This window comes from Denticeps clupeoides, chromosome 4 (genome assembly GCF_900700375.1).
Source record: "Denticeps clupeoides chromosome 4, fDenClu1.1, whole genome shotgun sequence".
Lineage (NCBI taxonomy): Eukaryota > Metazoa > Chordata > Actinopteri > Clupeiformes > Denticipitidae > Denticeps > Denticeps clupeoides.
In genome coordinates, this window is record NC_041710.1 from 28,586,018 (window position 1) to 28,608,949 (window position 22,932).

The 22,932-nt window shown below is 43.1% G+C and overlaps 1 protein-coding gene across 6 annotated transcripts in view; it reads right to left on the minus strand.

The window, feature by feature from the left end:
- apbb2b (amyloid beta (A4) precursor protein-binding, family B, member 2b) overlaps positions 1–22,932 on the minus strand; it is a 32,071-nt gene that overhangs the window by 3,762 nt on the left and 5,377 nt on the right. For 2 of the 6 annotated variants that reach the window (XM_028976704.1, XM_028976703.1), the window contains exons 2-15: positions 18,514–18,599; positions 18,115–18,178; positions 16,771–17,688; positions 11,348–11,574; positions 10,898–11,020; positions 10,160–10,231; positions 9,245–9,307; positions 6,649–6,734; positions 6,467–6,527; positions 4,845–4,991; positions 4,569–4,696; positions 3,488–3,493; positions 2,954–3,068; positions 2,509–2,593 (exon numbers count right to left, since the gene is read on the minus strand). In XM_028976704.1, the coding sequence (XP_028832537.1) occupies positions 2,509–2,593; positions 2,954–3,068; positions 3,488–3,493; positions 4,569–4,696; positions 4,845–4,991; positions 6,467–6,527; positions 6,649–6,734; positions 9,245–9,307; positions 10,160–10,231; positions 10,898–11,020; positions 11,348–11,574; positions 16,771–17,688; positions 18,115–18,133 (2,050 nt within the window). In that variant the 5' untranslated portion in view covers positions 18,134–18,178; positions 18,514–18,599. Of the gene's footprint in view, positions 1–2,508; positions 2,594–2,953; positions 3,069–3,487; positions 3,494–4,568; positions 4,697–4,844; positions 4,992–6,466; positions 6,528–6,648; positions 6,735–9,244; positions 9,308–10,159; positions 10,232–10,897; positions 11,021–11,347; positions 11,575–13,546; positions 13,698–16,770; positions 17,689–18,114; positions 18,179–18,513; positions 18,600–22,932 lie in introns of those variants that run through there. The other 4 variants (XM_028976707.1, XM_028976706.1, XM_028976708.1 and 1 more) reach the window with 3 other exon arrangements.

A 22,932-nucleotide genomic window follows, 5' to 3' on the forward strand; every position in this document is an offset into this window, starting at 1 on the left:
CAAAGTTGCTGAGTGTTTTCAAACGGCAGCTTAGGACCTTCCTCTTTAGACAATACTTAGACTAACTTGTAACTTTCTTATAGAAAAACTATAACAGAGCAAATAAAATGATTTGCATTCATAGTTGGGGTCCTAGTGAACCAGAACTGATTACTTAATTGATGGTAACATGAAAGCACGTCGTAAGTCGCTCTGGATAAGGGCATCTGCCAAATGCCATAAAATGTAAAAGTAGGTTGGATTGGAATTGGATGGGCCACTCAAGAATATTCACAGAGTTCTGAAGCCACTGCTTTGATATCTTGGCTGTGTGCTTAGGGTCGTTGTCCTGCTGAGAGATGAACCTTCACGCCAGTCTGAGTTCAAGTGCGCTCTGGAGCAGGTTTTCAGCCAGGGTGTCTCTGTACATTCCTGTAGTCATCTTTCCCTCTATCCTGACTAGTCTCCCAGTTCCTGCTGCTGAAATCATAGCCACAGCATGACGCTGCCACCACCATGCTTCACTGTAGGGATGGTACTGGCCTGTTGATGAGTGGTGCCTGGTTTACTCCACACCTGATGCCTGGCATTCATACTAAAGAGTTTAATCCTTGTCTCTACAGACCAGATAATTTCAGATAATGGTCTGACAGTCCTTCAGGTACAACCTTGGTCACCTCCATGACTAAGGCCCTTCTCCCCTGATTGCTCAGTTTAGTTGGCCGGCCAGCTCTAGGAAGAGTCTTGGTGGTTTGAACTTCTTCCACTTACAGATGATGGAGGCCACTGTGCTGATTGTGACCTTTAAAGCAGCAGAAATGTTCCTGTAACCTTCCTCAGATTTGTACCTCAAGACAATCCTGTCTCTGAGGTCTGCAGACACTTCTTTAGACTTCATGCTTGGTTTGTGCTCTGACATGAACTGTCAACATATTGTGTTCCTTTCCAAATCAGGTCCATTCCATTGTTTTTTCCACAGATTGACTCCAATTAAGCTGCAGAAACATCTCAAGGATGATCTGGGGGAAACAGGAGGCACCTGAGCTTCATAGCAAAGGCTATGAATACTTATGTACATGTGCTTTCTCAGTTTTCTTATTTTTAAAAAAGTATGCAAAAGCTCAAGTAAATCATTATATGATGTTGTGTCCAGAATTCTGAGGGAAAAATTAATTTTATCAATTTTGAAACAAGTCTGCAACATAACAAAATATGGAAAAAGTGATTGTCATTCTGTGAATTCTTTCCAGATGCACTGTATATGGCTAATCAGCCAGACTGCAGGGGCAGAGGAAATGGCTAAAACTATTACCAGTGGTGGATAGTAACAAAGTAAATCCAATTCCTTACTGTACTTAAGTCGTTTTTTTGTGTATCTGTACTTTACTAAATTATTTACATCTGTGGAGACTTTTTACTTTTATTCCAGTACATTGCAATGTCAAAAATCATACTTTTTACTCCACTACATGCAGTAGTTCCTTTTTTACAATTAAAAATCAAAACTAAGCTGTGGTGTGGTGCACAGCCTAACAGGCATTCCGCGTCATCCGCAACGCATCAGAAGGATACGGAGTATAAAAGCACCAATCGAATTACAGCTTGCCTGTTTATTAAGACCAGTCCCACATTAGCACTTTTCACCACCAAACCAAATATCCATGCAGATTATCATTCTTTTCAAATACGTAAACCATATAGATCATCTAATAATTTTTGGATTATTTACACAATTCAAGCTGTTACATATTATTATGATCACACAAAACAATTCTATAGTGAATACAGTAGTAGATGAAAAGCAAAATTTCCATTAGTCCATTAAAACTCAGTTCTGCATCAGTTCTCAATGTCGGCTCAGAACTAGCATTCAGTCCTACAATTTTCACAGGTTCAGCTTCCAAAAACTTAGTCTGTTCCAATAATATAAAGGTGGTCTGAAGCCACGGTCCATGAGCAAGACACTTAACTCTGATTGGCTCCACGATGACTGTCACTGTCACTACTGATTGTAAGTTGTTCTGGATAAGGGCGTCTGATAAATGTTGTAAAAGTACATATATATGATCATTTTAATAGTTATCAGTGGCAGAGTAATTAATGGCATCCCACAAAAAAAACTAAAATTAATTTATGTAACCAGTAAATTAAATTTAGACATTGGAGCCACAAATATAACTTTTACTTCTAATATTTAAGAACATTTGAAGGCAAAAACCTTTTACTCAAGTAGAAATTTAAATGGAAAACCTTTACTTGGAGGACTTTTACGGGAGTATCTTTACTCAAGTACATAGTTTGTGTACTTCATCCACCCCTGAATATTACAGTGGTGTGCTACCTGCATTTCAGTAACAGGGCAGGGTTGCCTGGTGAGCTTGCACAGACCATCACTCATGGGAAGTTAGGAACCAGGGAGCTGATGGGGTCTAGACTTCCCATAATCTACAGAGCCTTGCATTGCTGGACCCAGCATTAAATCTTCACACATGCATTCAAGTCTGTCAGCGTTTGAGAGATGTGGCTTACCTTGTAGGGGGAGATCTAGTCCTGCCTGTCTATCATGCAGGGCTCCGCCCACTGCAGCTTTGGCAAGCTTACGCTCCGCCATGATCTACAACACACACCAGAAGCAGTGAAAACAAAGAATAATGTGTGCATGTTGTGAATTCATTTGTCATTTGGAATTTTTTTTTTGGTTTCTTTTGTTTGCTCTGACTGAAGCAAAGTTCTTCTTTTGTTGATTCAATTATGGTAAAAACTGGAAGAGTGAGAACAGTGAGCACATCAATGCCAGGGAAAAACGTTTATACGTTTCCAGGAGAACACACAGAAATGCAAACCTGCCAGGAAATCAAGAGTCCATTTTATTCTCTTTTTGTTAGTTCACATACACACAACAGAGAATAGAAATAAACCAAGCAGCACAGGTAGGTGTAGTGTAGGTGTAGGCTAAGGGCAGAGTGGCACTCACTCGAGAGCAGATCTCGTGTAGACTTGTGGCGATGGCTTTGGCAGGTGTGTCACAGCGGAACACGTGACATTTCAGGATGCGGGTGTCTTTGTCCCGTGCTACATAGGCGAAATCTCTGCACACAGACAGAAATATAGACAGAAGCCAGTCTTTTTCGGCTCACTCTACTGGTGGGTTCTGTGCATTTTGCTCCTGTACAATGAGCCAAAAGAGTAAAGACTGAAGAACATCCCCTCCCGTGTGACAAAATTACACACACATTAGGACACACTAGGAGCATCAGTGACGGACACACACCACACAGATCTAATGAGAGCGGCTTCATTGTCATGCTGAAGTCGCCGATAGCTTTGATGACAAATTAGTTACCCATTAGCACATTGACTGACCACCTAGAGAAATCGATTCATCATGACATGCCAATGCACACACAAGCACACACACACACAGCTTTAAATCGTAAAAAGGCTAGGGACCGTACATTATCATGGAAAAATGCCAGTGGACCAAAAATTTTTATATAATTTTTTTTACCTCTCTCTGTATCCGGGAAAGCAGTGGAAGAAAGAAAGAGGGTTAGAACAAAAGGCGTGTGCATAAAAATTTACACAGGCTGCAAAACACTTTCAACACGACTAATGCGGTTCATCTGCCATCTAGCCTTACAATGCAGAGCCAGGAACACGTGGACTAACATCACTGTCCTGCTTAACCAAGAAAATGACATATTGGTTCAAGAAAAAAAGCACAAGAAAGCGCAGATCCAAAGGAAAAAAAGAAATACGTACTGCACTGCGTATGGATGGTGTTGTTTGAATATATTCACTTAATCCAAATTCATTTTAGCTTTAGCATCTTGCTAATCCCTTCATTCATTCCCAAAGCCCAAAAGAACCGTCCTTCCTCTCTTCTGTGCCACTACGTTTACGTCTCTCATGTAAAAATAGAAGCTGCTATGTCTCTACTGAACTGTCTGCTCTCACGGAATGAGAGCACTAGAGGTGAGAGACAAAAAGCGGCGGAGATAGAGGGAACATGTGAAGCCTAGACCGCAAGGCACCACTAGTAAAAAGCCAGTGGTGCAAGCGTGCTTAGCGCAACAGCGCCATCTACTGTTTCAGCTCATCCCTGCACTCTTCTGAAGACGGTGTGGAGCACCCTGCACCCAATGCACACCCCAAGAAACACAACGGCCTGCATACACAACAACCATGTTCATTCGCGCAATCTGTCACTCACAGTCACCAACATGCACTTAATGCACAGCATGCATACATGCTCACACCCTTCACTGCAGTTTCGCAGACACACGCTCACACACTCTGGAACTGTCTGTGCCTCAGCAGGGTATTAAACTTTCAGCAACGCTCTGCTCTTTTTTTTTTTTATTATTATTAATCTTTCATACCTGCCCTCTTTTCGCCTCCCTGCACACCAGTCATTATTGTGACCTTTCTGAGCGTCGAACCGATGTTCTTCCCAAGGATCGGAGGGACAATGCACTTCTCAATCAGACATGAGCGGACAAGCACATTCCATTTCCCAAACCGGAAACTTCACAGAAATGGAGACAGATCGCCGTTTTCCCACACAGAGCTTTAGAGGAGGATCTCACCTGCCATTATCACGGCCGACACCCCACACTCGGATGCTGACGATTGGCTGAGAGTGTAGGACACTGCGATCCATTGGGTCCACCAGGTTCAGGAGGTTGTTTTCTAGCAGCAGGTACATATCTTTCCCCTACGCACATACAAAAAGACAATGACTGTGTGCTTTAAAAGCCATGCCAGATAACATGATGTTTATATAAAAATAAATAAAGAATGGCCTTTAAGGCATCCTGTCCCATGGTGCATTTCATCAAGCACTGCACTGTGTGTGTGTTTACCTCTCCCCAGATGCCCACTGTGTCTCTAATGTCATTTTTGCAGTAGGAGAGCTGGCGGATGCAGTTGTTCACAGCAACGCTGCTCTTCCCTGGAGCCAAGTCTTCCTCTGCCATCTCCACCCATCCCAGTGAACGCACTGCAAAACACTGAGCACAGAGGCAAAGTAATGTGAAGTAAACAATAACCCCATTCCGACCATCAGGATTTCATCTGGTAAAATGCTGTGCACCTACTTCATTGTCTATTGTCTGAATTGTCAGGATCTGACTGTTTTAAACTTTACGGATATCATCCTGACATTTGACTGTGACCACTTAAGCCCTGTCAACTGACCTGTCAACCATTTGATATACAGAACAGGCCAAAAGTTTGGACACACCTTCTCATTCATCCTTTTCTTTATTTTCATGACCATTTACGTTGGTAGATTCTCTCTGAAGGCATCAAAACTATGAATGAACACATGTGGAGTTATGTACTTAACAAAAATGGAGACCTGACCTCCACAGTGACCGGACCTGAACTCAATCGAGATGGTTTGGGGTGAGCTGGACCGCAGAGTGAAGGCAAAGGGGCCAACAAGTGCTAAACACCTCTGGGAACTCCTTCAAGACTGTTGGAAAACCATTTCAGGTGACGACCTCTTGAAGCTCATTGAGAGAATGCCAAGAGTGTTCAAAGCAGTAATCAGAGCAAAGAAACTAGAATATAAAACATGTTTTCAGTTATTTCACCTTTTTTTGTTAAGTACATAATTCCACATGTGTTCATTCACAGTTTTGATGCCTTCAGTGAGAATCTACCAACGTAAATGGTCATGAAAATAAAGAAAACACATTGAATGAGAAGGTGTCCAAACTTTTGGCCTGTACAGTATGAGGGGACAACAAAGCTGCAGTCAGCCAGCAGCCAAGGGAGCAATTCCTCTCAAATTATCACAACCCTTAAAACCAAGACCTGTACCAGTCCTCAACTTAGGAAATGTGGCCACAAGGCATCTTGAAACAGAGCACAAAATAATTTATCTGGCTATGTATATTTAATTATACAGTGGGGTGTCGCAAAGCTGCGATACAATTTCAGACTGGGTGAAGACTGTGAGGGATATTTCAGGATGAGTTCAGGAATCTCAGCTTCACCAGTTCCGACCATCGAGACGTCCGTGATAAAAGCGCTGGTTTGGAAACGGATTGTGTTTATGATGTCTGGTGTCAGCGCCGCAAACAAATTTTATTATGCAGGTGTCAGTCATCTATAAAAGCTCCTCCCATCTATTGGGAGTGACAGAAATAATTGCACACTAATAAAAATTTTGTCTGTTTCTTCTCTACCATATACTATTTTCTTTATTGTGCTTTACCTGACATTAGTTTTTTTATTAAAGCTCTGTGTTGTATGCATTCTTGTGAATCAATACGTGTCTTCATGAATGTTCTGCATGTGGTAAACCTGATGACCACTTGGCGGTGCTAATCCCCAAGAATTTAGACTTCTGTCACTTTGCTCCAGCACCAAATTGAGCCAGACCTGACCGGGTCAGTCATGTTACCAGGATGAAACATGCCATTGTTCGGATTCCCAGGAAAGGGCAAGTCTGGCTTTAGTCCGAGATCAGCCTCACCTTGGCCTCAGGGTCGCTGTTGATGCTGCTGGAATCCTCTTCCTCCACATGTGGTGGGTTTCTGCTAGGAGAGAGAACCACATTAAACACAGGTTCCACCATATTTATACCATAACCGCATCTGAGCCCATTCTACAATCCTTCACACATGCGTACAGTCATGCATATGCAAAAATTCCTACCGTAGCTTCAGGGAAGCGTAGCGCAGTGTTGCGCCCTCAAATTCCTTCAGACTGGGGTCAGGGGTCACAGTTGCTGCCTGGAGATCCTAAACAGAATCACAAACATGTAAGTACAGGGGGAGAAGTACACATGGACACACACATAGAAAATCATATTGAAAACATGCACAAGAAAAGCAGAGTCCATGGCAATAGAGCGTGCCCAACGTACATTATGCAGAACATCTCACACTACAATTTTAGAGCAGTTTTAAAAAGGCAGCGCATGACAAAAAAGAAGCAGGAACTATGGAGGTGGATGTCGTTCAGCAGAGGAAGAAGCTGTAATTCCTAGGAAATATAAGTGCATGTGGAGAGGGTGTGACAACTGTTTGCTAAGGCATTAACTTCACCCCGAAGCATGTTTAAATTCTCGCTTATCCTGAAGATGTTTGGACCATGTGGGGTTTGATGTAACTGTGGCTGGAGCAAATGGTCCCTCAACCCTACATAAACTCTGTACTTTTAACCTGAGCCTGAATCTTGGCCATAAACATGAGACTAATCTAACCAGCTTCAGAAAGCTATCCACTCTACTCTGAATCTCGGAAATATCACAGGGACCACCGCAAACCTGAATACCGAGCCCCATACAGAAGCAAATCTGGGTGGTGGCATCTTCAGCACCATTGCTGTGGTCAATCCATGGCACGTGCAATCCACGGCATCTGCTCCGAGCATCCATCAACTGGCTAACCATGAGCCAACCATGAGAAGCTGGCTTCAAAGCACCCAGAAAGTGCTTCACACTCAAACCTCTACAGCCTGGGCCGGAAATGTACAGGGGTGGTAGTAGCACTCACCGATGAACTAGGAAGACCACAAAGTCACAGGTTCAACCCCCACTTACTACCATTGTGTTCCCGAGCAGGACACTTAATCCTGCCTCCAGGGGGGACTGTCCCTGTTACTACTGATTGTAAGTACAGATTGTAACTATCCTCTCTCTCTCACGTCACCTGTTCATCCAGGATCTCCTTTCAGAAACGTAGAAAACAGCGATGGAGCAAGTTATGTGATTCTCTGAAATTCACCCCTTCATACCAGTCAGCACTCAACTCAACACAGGTCAATGGCCACTTTTCATTATTTCAGAATATCATGCCTCTGGGTAGGTTATTACTTTGTTTCATTATGCATGACTCTCACTCACTTACTAACCTTAACCACCGAATCCTGAACTGGATCTGCATCCCATTTCAGGACTTGGGTGAATGGAGGGGACTCACCCAGTGTAGGGCCAGCCCACCTTATGGTGCACACGCACACACCTAAGGACAGTATAGAGATACCAGACCTCCTAATGTACAATGCGTTTGGGTGGCAGGCTGAAACCGGAGAACCCAGAGGAAACACACGGCAACAGAAAGAGAGCACGCAAGCTCAAGCACAAAGCCATAGATTCAAGTCTGAGGTTACTACACTACCCACCGTGCCACTGTGGGACCCTTGCCTACGTCTGCAAGGATTAGATTATACCGTATAGTATTCTTTAAGTAAAGTACAAAAACCTACAAAAGTCTGACAAACATCATGGATAAAAAAAAACTTGATTTATGCCTGGCTCGTCTTGCATCTCTCGCCTGCCTCAATGTGCATATGCAGCAGTCTTTTGCTCTGATTTCGAAATAGAACTGAGTGTTCAATAAGTAAATTATCACAATCCTTGCATTTACTCACATTATCGCATATGCTATAAACACAATGATTATGTTTGTATTTCTTCAGCCACTTCAATTCATGTAACAAGCTTTCTGTTTGCCTAAATAATAATATATGTCTCTTTTTGCCAACTGTCTACAGTACACGTGTCTCATAAATTGTTACTATTGCTAAAAAAAACATACTGCAGTTATTATGGCCTTATGATTTGCTTTTTTTAAATATAACCCTACTATGTTGGGCTTTAAACCTGTAAAAGCGAGGTTTAAAAACAAGCATGCCAGTTCCTGTTAACAACACAATAAATATTGTATTTGTCAAATGCTATACCAAAATCATAAACAGTACTGAGTCCTAAATAGCATCATTTAAGCCTATTAAGATTATTAGAATGATATTAAAAATTCCTATTTGTCAAAAGCTCAGTACAGTAACTCCATTATGCATTATGTAGAGGTGTGTGTGTGTGTGTGTGTGTGTGTGTGTGTGTGTGGTGTGTGGTGTGTTTTTCATGTCAGAATGCTCCCTAGAAATGAAGCACAGTTCACACCAATCAATCAGTCATCACGATTTAGTAAAGAAATTGGATTTCGATGTGTTAGGCAGATCTGCAGCCAGTGTGAGAAGTCTGCAGGCTTTCAGCTTTGATGAGAAGCTTTAGAAAGTGAAAACCAGCATGCTGTGGGGCACCGAAGGACCATGACCAAAATTTCACCTCAGTGCAAATATGTGTGTGAGAGCTTGAAAAGATAAGAATAATTATTTTATGCACAACAATCTAGTTTATACAGGTCTGAGGTGAGGTGAAGCATCTTTTTTGTTATCTTATGAATTTGGCATCACACATATTTGCACATGAGTGTAGCTCACCCCTGAAGCTGGAACAGATACTAACCTTCCAGATCTCACTATCAATCTTTCCACCACTGCCCACGGCAAACTCACTCCAGGACTGTATCTACAGACACACACGCGCATGGGCACGCATACACACATCAAAGGGTCAAAGGGAAAGGGTCAAGGTTAAGGGGTTGAGGGAGGAACAGGAGAGACACAAGGCAGGGCTGTTAGCTCAATCCTCTGGTGTGATGCGTGTGTGACAATGTCTTCATCTGAGTCTACCGCCATGAAATAGCTGCTGTCTCTGCATCCAGGTGGATGCTGCACATAAATTAAAAATCATGTATAAAATTGAACAAATTATTCTTGCATACGGTGAATTCATGGGTTTGTGGCTAGAGAATGTGATAACATGCATGCATGCATGCTGATACTTTTCTTGTATCTGTCCTCAGCACAGCAAAAAGGTTACATTCATATTCAATGCTTTACTAAAAAGATCTGTACAATGTATTTTAACAGAGATTCATGAAGAAGCAGCCAACAAGAGTGAACATGTACTTTGTTTCTGGTATGAGATTTTAACATCCACACAATCACAAAATATTCAAATAGAATATTACCATGTGGAAGAGTAGAACAATCTTACATTAATTTATACTATGTCACGTAATGTAGTCATTTATGTCCATTAACATATCCAACCAGTCGAGGCAAAATGGAATAACATGAACCTTTATACTAATAATCAGAAACGGAAGAGAGATTTGTACATTTTCAGCTTTTAAATGGTGCTTACATGTCTGCAGCTACGCGATTCTGTTTACAGCGCACTACTGATGGTAGAATAGCCTCATCAGCATATATTCAACACCCAGACTGAGAGCACGGCCAGGGAACAGAGGGTTAGAGGAGGGAGGGGAGGACAACAGACAGGCCGATATTCAGACAGAGGAGATGAGAGGCTCACCTTCTCCTGGGTGTGTTGTGCGTGAGTGGTTTTCTCTCCTTCTGGCATGACATGTAGTGATGAGGAGCGTGGCTGAGGAACAGAGAGATGTTTCCTCAAAGATTTTTAGATCAGAACCCGAAAAAGCTAAATACACGCAAAAGTATTATACAGCAAGTAAATACTAAGTAATGATCACTTAGAATAACTAAATACAAAGATAAACTAACAGTGAAATATAGCTGAATAACTGCCCTACTCCACATGATAACCTCATATTCAAGCCAGGTAAAGAAATAAAGAAAGAAGATACATCATTTCTACAAAATGTATAAATTATAATAGACAATCTGGAATTAAACATTAAGATTATTAATTGGATTCTTTTTATTTCCCTTACTGTCCAAACCAAGAAATGTTTTGTATTGATTTATTATTATCAGTATGTGCACAGGTAATCTCCTGAACGATCTACCACCAGTTACCATCTATACTACCATCTACTACCAGTAGAACATTTTTGTCTTAACAGATTACATCCAGTTATCAGTGGTCTTTCTTTCTTTCTTTCTTCTGGTATAATGTACTTTCCAATCTGATATAACACTTTAAATGCTGCTCTGGGAACATCTACCGTGTGTTACGGTGTGGAAGGAGGTCAGCTGGATGCGGTTCTTCTGGTCAGCATCCTAGTTTGCTAGACCTTCGGATGTTAGCAAGCGGTGCTCTTGCTGGAAGAGGAAAAGGGTGGAAACTCACTAAGTAGCAGCTGTTGACGAATCCGCAGGTGGGAATCTGGGCGTCGGAGATGGACAGCGGCTCCACCGAGCTCTCTGAGGTGGTGCTGCCCAAGCGAAGGGATGCCCCAAAAAACACATCACCCTGGAGAAGGGAGGGACATTATATTTTGTCTTTTACATTTAAATACATTTGTATTTCTAATATCCTAATAACCAGTCCAGTCGAGCTGTTGAGATTTTTTTTCTGGAATTTGACAAGTGACTATTAACAAAGAAAGCAGGAATGAGCAGATGAGTGGACACATGGTCACTTTATTACTAACCACTCAACTACAACCACCACATTCATTAGATATATGATAAGAGAAGACGTGTGATATCTGACAACGTTTCCGATGACCACGAGGCAGCTCGCTGATCACTGTGACGGCTCCAACGTGTGGCCGTGTGTGTGAAAGGGATCTCTCACCTCCTTCTCCAGTGTTGGTGAAGGCGTGAGAGAATCTGCTGAGTGTTTGCGCGCATTCTGCGGGCAGGCAGACGGTGCACTGGGAGGTGCGGGTCGGGATGCCGGACGCTCCCACTGGGTGGTTCCAGTGGGGATGTGCCAGTAGTAGATGCCTGCCATGTCTGTGATTTTCTTCCATCCTGGAGGTAGGTCTGGGTCTGTCTGACAAGCCTGCTCACTCCAGATGTCTGTCAAGGAGCAAGAAGACACACATATCTGGAATGTTAACACTGTGAAAATGAATGTCCAGGAATTCCAGGAACATGTTTTAGACAATTCCGTTGTGTCCCTGTGTGTGAGGAGGAAAACCCCGAAATGTGTGTATGTTACTCTTGTCAGCGTGAAGGTCTGATTTATTATTCAGATTTAACAGTCACTTCGAGGAGGAGGGTGGAGTATCAGCAGGAAGTCACAGCTTGTAAACAGGAAGCAAACCCCTTCTGAAGACAATACCCAGATATAACACCCCCCCTCCCATCAACACAGATCCATCAATCGCTTTTCCATACCGTCTTTTCCATTGCTTCTTCAAAATTGAGCTTTGGATCTCACACACACACACACACACACACACACACGCAATTAAAATTAATCAATTCAACACATAACCGGATGAGTCATTAAAAAAACTTGTAGCTCACAGATATATACTTTTTTTGCAATGACAATTTTAGCAATTGTAAAGTTTTAACAACTGAGAACACAAAACAGAAACGGAAACATAGAATTTCCATACAGAAAAAACATCAAAACTTTAGCCACCTCCATCCCACGGCCCGGATCTCTCTGACAAATACAAATGATATTTATGACAGGATTCGGTCTGGAAGGGGATACTGCGGATACTTTGTGTTTGTCCCGTCTTCTCGATGGTTCTCATCTGCATGTTTAAAGCTGCCCTGTTTGTGCCTGTTTTCTGTCAGGCTGTTGATTGGTGCTGTTATTCCCAGTCATGTGGATTTGTTTCAACTCCCCTGTCTCATGAGTCCTGCTTTAAAACTACTTTTAAAATAAGTGCACACATTCTTTAACTTAAAAAAAAGCTGCAAACATAAGGTTTTCTGACCAGCGGCACATATTCAGGCCACAGATCTTTCCATCATAACTAATCTAAGAAGGGTAGTAGCCTAGTGGGTAACACATTTGTCAATGAACCAGAAGACCCAGGTTCAAACCCCACTTACTACCATCGTGTCCCTGAGCAGGACACTTAACCCTGAGTGTCTCCGGGGGGGACTGTCCCTGTAACTACTGATTGTAAGTCTGGATAAGGGCGTCTGATAAATGATTTAAATGTAAATGTAAGAAGGAGTCGGCCCACTGCTGCCATGGTTGCCATATATTCATATTTTTATTATGGGATGCTTATCATGCAAAGTACTGTGGGAAATGTGGTCCCTGTGTAAGTAGGTCAGGCTTAACAGAAGCCCCTTCCAAACTCTAAAAGGACCCAAACCAGACTGAATTAAAACAACAGGACATATCACAATACACTTATCTGGCAACGTATGGGATGAGGCAGCCGGTGCAACACATTATGAGGGTATTCAAAGGCTCTACTGCCCTATTCCTCATGATGCCACAAGGCACGCTCCAAAAAATACTTTATAACATGGCGTGGCCTGCACGGTCAATAATAAGTCTGCTTCTGTGCACACAGATCTGTCACAGTGAGCTATATACCCACTAGTCAGCAGCGGTTCTACAGTTCCAAAAGCTGCCTGAAGCATAAAATAAAAGGCGTCACGTAAATAGTGAGAGGGGGGGAGATATAAGCAAGTCTGACGCAGCAAATTCTGAGAGATGCACGTTCACATGGGTAGGTGACAGTTCACTAAATAACACTGGGGGGGATGGTCGCAGCTGTAAATGTGTCTCCTCCTGCACACACGCACACACACACACACACACACACACACACACACACACACAGTAAAGGCTTGCATACGTTCGCACAGAAAAATTCTGAGTCACACACACACTCTCTGATGGTCACCCTGAACGCAGCCAGTACCTTTAATATTCCACTTCCATCCTACCCGCCCCCCTCCGCCCCCTCTCGCTCTTCATCTGCACGTGTGACGCAGCCAGCGTTCCACGGCGGCGACACTCGAGCGCAGCGCACACATCCAAAACACACGATCGACGCGCGGTACCTACCCTCGTAATTCACAATTACAATGGCCAGCATGTAGTCTTTACCCAGCATCATGTCTGAGCGGCAGCGGGCACAATACTCAGCATGGAAAAGAGAGGCAGAGCGGGAGAGAGCGAGAGGGAGACAGGGGAGGGAGGGATAGACGTATTGCTCTATTCCCGTGGCGGCGCTGCTATTTCTCACACCCCCCCACCCCCATCTAATTCCCCATCAGGCAGGAACGTAAACAGAGCCCGCTAAGAGCACTTCCTGTCCGACACGCAGTGGACATTTGAAACGCTGATTCCACTAGGCACGTTCTGTTGTCGTAGCAACCTGATGATCATTTCTCCTGCAGTATCACACAGTCGCCAGAGTCATGTGACCGAACACAGAGAGACTGAAAAGAAACAGAGGGAGGGAGGGAAAAGAGAAGCCTGCAGTGTGATCTGCAGCAGCATACAGGGCAAGAATGTAGATACGCTGCGGACACGGACACTTTCCAACGTACCACACACAGGGATGGGGAAAATGGCTGAATAGCAAGGTGTGACCGTCAAGGTGTGACATTTTGCCTTGAGCAAGGTGCTGTCCCCACACGCTGCTCATGACTGCTACCTCAAGGGACGGGTGAAATCCACGATACCACAGTTGGCAGCTGGCATATCAGCGGCAACATGAATAAAATATCAACACGGCGATCTGAGTAGGAAACAGATTCGATAATTTTTTTTAATGTAACATGGAGTGAACACAAGTATTCTGAAAAGAATACAGAACACACGCACACACAATACAAATTGTATTTGCAATAGAACACAGGGCACTATGCTTAGCGCTACATGCCAAGCTTACTTTGAATTAGTGAACAACCCCCATGCTTATCACATAGTGCTGTAGTTTAAGTAGCTGTCTCAAACAAGTTGGGATAAGGAATAATTGACAACAGGTCAGAAATAGGGGTGAGTATTGGCAAGGATTTCACAATACCATACGTATCACGATACACGAGTCACGATCTGATTATATCATGCCATATTGTGATACTGTACATATTGCGGTTTTCTATAGTTCACTGAAAATGTAAAAACAGAGCTGAAACACAAGATGCTGTGTACGATCTGTGTGGATCACATTACATTAATAATTCAGCCAAAACAGCATAGCTCAGAGCAGAAATTTGGACTACATTTGAATACAAAAATACGATATTTGATGTCCCTGTATCGATAAAATATCACCACAATATGTCGCTGTATTGATATTTTCTAACATATTCTCTAGTCACTAAAATAAGAAAAACGCAGAGTCTCTCAGAAGTAGCGATGGGCAGAGGCTGCAAAAAAACTCCACAGGAACATTCCACAACGTAAAAAAGACTTTTAATGTGTCAACGTTGACAGCCCATAATATTATCAGTTGTTTCAGATTACCTGGTGAATTCTCTGTGCAGCAGAACAATACTGCTGAAAATCATTACTGAATGCCCATGAAAATTCTGTAATGGACGCCATGATCCAGAAACACCACCATCTTCTCTGGGCCATTTCGAATGTACTGAGGTATTGGAAACTGTTCTATGGTCAGACGAATCAAAGTTTCCAGCTCTTTTTGGATGCCAGATCTCAGAGGACCTGATGGTATGGAGGTGAATTTTATGCAATTGGGAGCTTGCACACCTGGACAGGCACCACCAACGCTCTAAGGTCATAAAGGAACATCTGCACCCAAGAAAGAACGTCCATATTTCAGCAAGCTAAACTGCATCAATTACAACATCATGGCAATAGAGGAGTCTGGGTGCTGAACTGGCCCACCAGCAGTACACATTATATTTACTTTTATGGTATTTTAGCAGATGCCCTTATTCAGAGCATCGTATAATCAGTAGTTACAGGGACAGTCCCCCCCTGGAGACACTCAGGGTTAAGTGTCTTTATTACAGCACCCGAACTCCTATGTGTTTTTTTTACTAGAAATAACTAAATTATTGGATTAGTTTCTTGAAATAGGCATCAGTGTTCATTATGTTGGTATGCATTGGGGAGGCAGAAATGAATAAATAATTTTACAAAGGATGACTGCGAATGTGAGTGGTGTTCACTTTACAGCACGTTTATTGCTTCTACACAGACACGGCCCTGCTACTGAGGATCTCAGATGCACATGCACCAATTTCAGGCATCCAGCATGGACCCCCAGCAAAAGTCGTGTTTGCAGGATAGATATATCTGCTAGGAAAACAACTAATTTACATTAATTTAGGAAGAAATGGACATGAATTAACTGTTTTTGGAAATGTGAATTGTAAATTATAGATGTGCCAATGCTGTTTTTTGAGTTTCAGTAAAGGAAACACTCATCTTGGTATTGAGAATTTACTTTTTTTTTTTAAAGCTCATGTTAATGGAATTAATAAGATGTATCAAACAGAAGCAGTCTACCGCTGCTTCTGATTGTTCTCTCCGAGGCCCTGAATCAAGCGCCCAGACCACATCTACAGTCCAATGAAGAGGCCAGCAGAGGAGTCCTGGTTGCTGGTAATAAACTGCTGATGAGACGACTCAGCAAGAAACATACCAGAGGGTCACCACAGCTACCACCACCATAACTGCTAAAGCTTCAGAGATCTTTAAATGGACCAGTAGCATCATAATGGACATGTAATGTCCACCATGACACTGGACTAACACCTCCTCTACACTGTCCAGTACCTCCATACATGGACAGATGCTCTATACTGCACATTTCCACCAGTACACCTGTTGGACTTGTTTCTTTTCTTGACACCACTTGCAGGCTCAGTCTACCCTGGAAGGGCGTCCCTCTCTGTATCACTCCTTCCCAACGTTTCTTCCAATCTTTTTTCTCTTTTGCCTAGAGGTTTTTAGTGGAGTTTTTCCTTGTTTGAAGAAGGGTCAAGTGTGTCAACTGTAGGGCCTGTCAAAGCCCATTGAGACATAATGTATGTGGTTATGGGCTATATAAGAAATAAATGATGTTGTTGTAAAACCATATTGTACCACACTGCACTAATGGGCAAGTAGCCGTGTTTCCTACCGCAGTGTCCAGTTTGCCAAGGTAACATTTGTTTGCGAATCCTGTGGTTAATATCACACCTCCTTCCAAACCAGAATGTAACACACTGAATTGAACAAGCACTGTCCTGTAAATCACACCAGCAGGACCCAGTGAAGTAACATCTACTTTGTGGGTTTATATCTTGGTGTGTGAGGGAGAAACTCACCCGTCTCTTCTGGAGAGCCCAGCGATGCGCTGTCCTGTGACAGAGTGGTCCAGCTGGACTCCTCATCGCTGGGTGCCAGGTTCTGGATACGGTTGAGAGCGCAGTCGGTCTTTGCACCAGTGCGTGGCCTGTCCTTCTTGACCTCAGGAGAGGAGGAAGACGAGGAGGACAGCAGAGGCGTGTCCTCTGAGATCAGCTGCTTGGGCGGAGAGGGAGGGCTGGGCTGTTTTAGCAGAGGCTTGGATATCATGTCCTGCTCAAGTCCTTCATCCTCATCCATTTCTAACAAGCCAAGAGTCTTCAGATCCGGCAGCTTCCTGCCCACATGAAGGGACTCCCTATCTATTTTGTCCTCCATTTTGTTTAATTCAGGGAGGATGAGCAGATCATCTGAATCAGACAGGTTGTTGTCGTCCGTGATCAGGTTCACGTCAGCCGTGTCCTCGCTCTCCACCGACTCGCTGACCGTGTTAGAGTCCGGGTCAGCAGTGGTGTCATGGTCAGTGCTCAGCTCGTAGTCGAGGTTGGAGCCGCAGTTGTTATCCGTGTCAGGTTCAGAGTCTGTGTCAGAAAGTGTGTTGTTGTCAGTGTTCTTGTTGTGGTCGTGTTGCTCTGCTTCTTTACGCAGCTGATTGGCTCCGTTTTTGGCACGCTTGGAATTGGAGTCTGTGGGAACCGATGTGTCACTCAAGCCCATGGCACTTTGGATGCTGGTCAGGGCATACTTTTTACGGCATTTAGGAGGCGTGGCCATGCCATGCTTTATGCCATTATCACTCAAGAGCAGATTGTGGGAGGAGCGTAGGGTGAGAGAGGTGGGCGGGGTCACTTGGGAGCTGTTGTGATTAGTCAAGTCCACAGTTGGTGTGGAATTACAAGACGACTGCAGACACACCGACATAATGTCTGTGGAGGAGTCTGAAACAGAGAGAAATGTATATAAAAGCCATGGAAAAAGTTCAGAACATTCCCCGTGAACATTTACTGTAATTTTATTGCTAAATGTCTTCCATAAACTGTGCAAAATTAAATTACCCTGCATTTACCAGTTCACTGGAATCAGGTAATCATGTTGAGCTTTATTATCCACAATCTCTGCTTGTTTGCTTTCAAATTAAATGAAGATGGCCAGTCTGCAAGCATACTGCGGGTTTACAAAGACTCCATTCAAACCTACTGTAAGCTTTATACATACAGACGTCCATCCAAAATGGCCAATCACATGAAACAACATCCCTTTAGAACGATCTTAACACAGCAAAGGTACCTGCTAACCTAATAACTGCATGCTGAAATTAAAGGTTAGTCAATTAACAATTACATTAGTCAATTAAATTAAAGTACCTGAGATTAGGTCAGTCATGAAGCTTCAGTTCAGAAGCTCACATACAAAACATCCCAGGGGAATCTGAAGAGCAACACAACACAGACACCACCAGATAAATAACAGACATGAAGCACGTGCAACTCACTTTAAATACAATACGGTCAAAGCCTTAAAATACAAGGGGGTGGCGAATCTTCCAAATCCATGAACCTGTGCAAATTGTTATCATTTTTTATCAGTCCATTCAGTTTACATACTCTATATTCTCTAATGAATGTCACATGGTGGGGTTACAACAGACTAGTTTAAGAAATGTAATTTGCAGGATTCCAGTCCAGAAAAATGGCTGACGCTGTAGTAACATGGTTGTGGTCCAGGCAGGGTGCGAACATTCACATACGTACAATCGTGCTCACCAGAGAGCGGGGAATTCTGAAAGGTGTATGTCCAGGTTGCATTGTCACTGCATCTTCAGGAGTCACCACAGAAATGCAGCGTCACTCTGAGAAATGCAAAGAAAGAAAAAAAGATCAGCTTCTCATAAAACACACAGCTCAGGTTTCTCATTAGAAAAGATGAATAAGCACATCTATTATTCATAGACTGATTAAAGTAATACCTTAGAAGGGAGTGAGTGAATGCAAATATTTTTACGGGACAAGCATTTGTGTATTCACGAAAGAAAACGTCATAAATATGCACAGTTTAGCAAAAAAAAGAAAAAATTTACAACATTCCAGCTCAAATGGTATCACACCTAAAGAAGACTGACAGCACCGCACAGGCAATCAATACGTGAATGGCAAACATTACAGCTTCCTCTCATTACTGCTACAGATGGTGTCCACATGTGTGTCAGTGGCACAGCGAGAAGACACGTCAGCTGACCAAAGTAAACAGGACAGCAAACAATGGCAGGGACCAGACCGACGGTGCAAACACATGACGTACGACTGCAAGTGTCAAACGGTGTTACTGTCTAACAATCGGATGCAGAGTGGAGTAGTAATGCTGAAACCGGAAGTAAATGTGAGGTCTAAACGGTCTAAACGTCTTTCTGTTTATTCATCAGTACACTGTACACGTGCTGCGTTTTCCAGGGTGGGGACCAACAGACTGGCACATTAACTACCCCAGTACTATGGTACTACCCCACCACACTCAGTAAAGCATATTAAACATGCTTTACCACTGTGCCAGCAGAAAGAAACTTGCATATGTTGCTTTTTATTTTCCCTGGACTTTGCATACAGTGAACTGTGTGTGTGTGTGTGTGTGTGTGTGTGTGTGTGAGACCTTGTTAACGTTACATTTTAAATGGTTTTTGAAAACCCCACAGGCCTGCAGACCAAGTTATGATGATGCATCAGACTGCACAGCACGAATGATCGGAAATGTTCTGTTTTTGCGGGCCTGTTTTTATTAGATTTTAGCTTTCAATTAATGTCTAAAAGAACCTACAGTTTTGGGATATTTCAGATGGAGTAGTTTTTGTTTCATAGAGTATAAACTGTAAGGCCAATCCCAGTTACATACATTCTAATAAAACCAATTGAAATTTTGCAGGAATGCACATAACATCAATTTGACATTTGCACATAATTGTCTGCAAAAGAATCTGTACACCTCTGTACACGCCAGCAAAAATATTTGAAATTTAATTGAAGCTGTTCAGAACATCACTCTGTACAGTTATGCATTGCTATGGAAACAAAAAAGAGCAGTGTCACCAATTCACTGAGCTTCTTCCCATAAAATTTTCAACACAATATTTTACTCACAATATTTTACTCACGATCACTAAGCCAGCAGTCAGTAGTGTTAGTGACCCAAATTAGAGGTGTGTGTGTGTGTGTGTGTGTGTGTGTGCGTGTGTGTGTGAATGTGCAATACAAACAACTAAACTGACTATTTCAGTTTAAAGCAAAAAAAAAAAAAAAAAGATTTGACAAGTACCAGCAAGCTCACATTCCCAGTGAGTGAGAGTGACTGTGTGTATTGGCCAAGATTTCCCAGCTGAACCCAACCCCCCCCTACGCACACACACACACACACACACACACACACACAAAACATTGTACGCAGCACAATCAACAGCCAGTGGGCTTCATCTGATCTGTGATTAATTAAGATAAACCCTCTTTCGGAAAAAAACACTAAATGAACAACCACTAGATGGTTCTAATGGCCAGTCCATGTCAAGGAGACGTGCAGGGAAACTGTACACACAAACACACACAAGGACAGGGACACAGACAGTCAGCAAACATGAGATGCTGCGACCTGGGCCCGGCCACTGCAGTCTGGTGTAAAAGCAGCAGTGTGTCTGCAAATGTCCTTAAACAGACGGAAATAAATTGTACAAGTGGGAATATTGTTATTCACATGAAGATATTACAAGAAGATATTTCAAGAAGAACATTACAAAAAGATATTTCTTTGTTTGAAGTTTTTGGGTTAGAGCTTCATACCCTCTGAGGACACAGATGGCCTGTGTGTGACTGTGTGTGTGTGTGTGTGTGTGTGTGTGTGTGTGTGTGAATGGGTACGATATTGAGAAACAACATGAAGGCATAAAGACGACAAGCAAGAAAATAATTCCTGATCAGATAAGAACCATGTGTGCAGCGTTCTGGGGCTGCAGCCAAAGGAATTATAGGTAATGGCAGCAAACCACACACACACATATCCACAGAGGTTTGTTCAGAGCTCCTCTTCCTGATGAACTATTCAGATGATGTCTGATTTAAAACACACACACACACACACACACACACAAACCACACTGATACACCTGGAAATGGATCTAAAATTTGGGAAGACTGGAGAATATTTTAGGTTTTTAAGAGGCTGCATTCTCGCCAAGACATTCTTTTTCATTGTCCTGTCCTTTACACACACACACACACACACACACACACACACACACACACACACTTGCATGCCTCCTCCTGATGGACAATTCAGCTGCAGTCTGATGTACATACACACTCACACACACACAGGAAGAAGAGAGACACAACAATTAAACCACAACAAGAGATCGGTCAGGCCTACACAAACACACACATCCAGCTTATACTGATCCAGCAGGCGTAACAAACACCAGCACCCACATATATACACACACACACAACCACACTGAATGGAAGGAAAAAACAAGGAAACCTCTGCTGGAGCCGAGCATGAGCACTGTGGAAGTGTACGGCTACAAACAGGGACGCTTTGTGTTGTGCAACTAATATGCGGACTGTTTAAAGGGCCTGTGGCAAACGTTTATTTACCTTTTAAGCTGTGTGTGTGTGTGTGTGTGTGTGTGTGTGGTAACGTGAGTGATTGCTGTGTACCACATCACACACCGTTGCACAGTCCCAGCGATTACAGTCCAAAGAGTGTGTCTTTGTGTGCATAAGAGAGCAGCGCAGAGGGGGAAGCAGGCAAGCTGAGGGTGTAATTTCTTTCTGGAACGCTTTTTAATGAGAATTAAAAAAAAGAAAAGAAAAAAGAACATCCAGCAGAAGCAGAGAGGGGAAAACATCAGGAATTTGAGGGAATGTGAAAACAGTCTCTGGCATTTGCTTTCTGAGAAGCTTTAATTACACAAACACACGCACAAAAAAATGCAGTTTCTATGTATGGAGTCTGTCTGCAATATGCTCTAGACGTGCATAAGCGTGTTTATTGTGTAGCCAAAATTTGCACTTTTGTAGCCCAAACCCCTGCACAAGGAGACCTACGACCTTCACGGGTCAAATACGCAGATCTGAGAAGCACGTTGTCGGGCCGCGTGGTCAGAAACTGGTGAGACGACGCTCGGCTGGTGAGCTCTCCCAGTGGCATTCATGTAGCGATACAAATGATGATTAACAATACCTTTACATCCAAATACGTGGTGCTTCCTGAATCTGACTGGCTGGAGTGGTTCATGCCAAAATAGCACCAAGGGTGTTTACACCAGTCCAGAGCATGAACGGACAGTGGAAATTTCGCTGGCCGCAAGAGAAGCGTCCGTGTCTCAGAAAATAACATGCAAAGCCTTTAAGCACTCCGCAAACAGATCTTGGCACAGGGGGAACGTTCAAAAAACGTCTTCTGGGCTTTTGGATGCGAACAAAAGGAAACAAGCAAATTCATCGCTGCTAACAAAGAATGCCCCAGCATGATGCCATAAACATGAACATTCAGCTCTTAATCCATCCGCTGTTTACAAAATGTATATTTCAGGCGTAGAATAATGTATACAGACAGATGATTGAAGTGATTGTCGTTGTGATACTCAGCAGCACACACAGTGAAATTTGTCCTCTGCATTTAACCATCACCCTTGGTGAGCAGTGGGCAGCCATGACAGGCGCCCGGGGAGCAGTGTGTGAGGACGGTGCTTTGCTCAGTGGAACCTTGGCGGATCGGGATTCGAACCGGCAACCTTCTGATTACGGAGCCGCTTCCTTAACCACTAGGCCACCACTGCCCCATAGTAGAATAGAATAGTTTGTTTTCTGCAAATGACTTTTAATCAGAACATATCCTGTAAATACACTGCTAAAAAAATAAAGGGAACACTTAAACAACACAACGTAACTCCAAGTCAGTCACACTTCTGTGAAACCAAACAGTCCACTTAGGACGCAACACTAATTAACAATCCATTTGACATGCTGTTGTTCAAATGGAATAGACAACAGGTGGAAATTATAGGCAATTAGCAAGACGTCCCCAATAAAGGCGTGGTCCTGCAGGTGGTGACCACAGACCACTTCTCAGTTCCTATGCTTTCTGGCCAATGTTTTGGCCACTTCTAAATGCTGGCGGTGATTTCATAGCATGAGACGGAG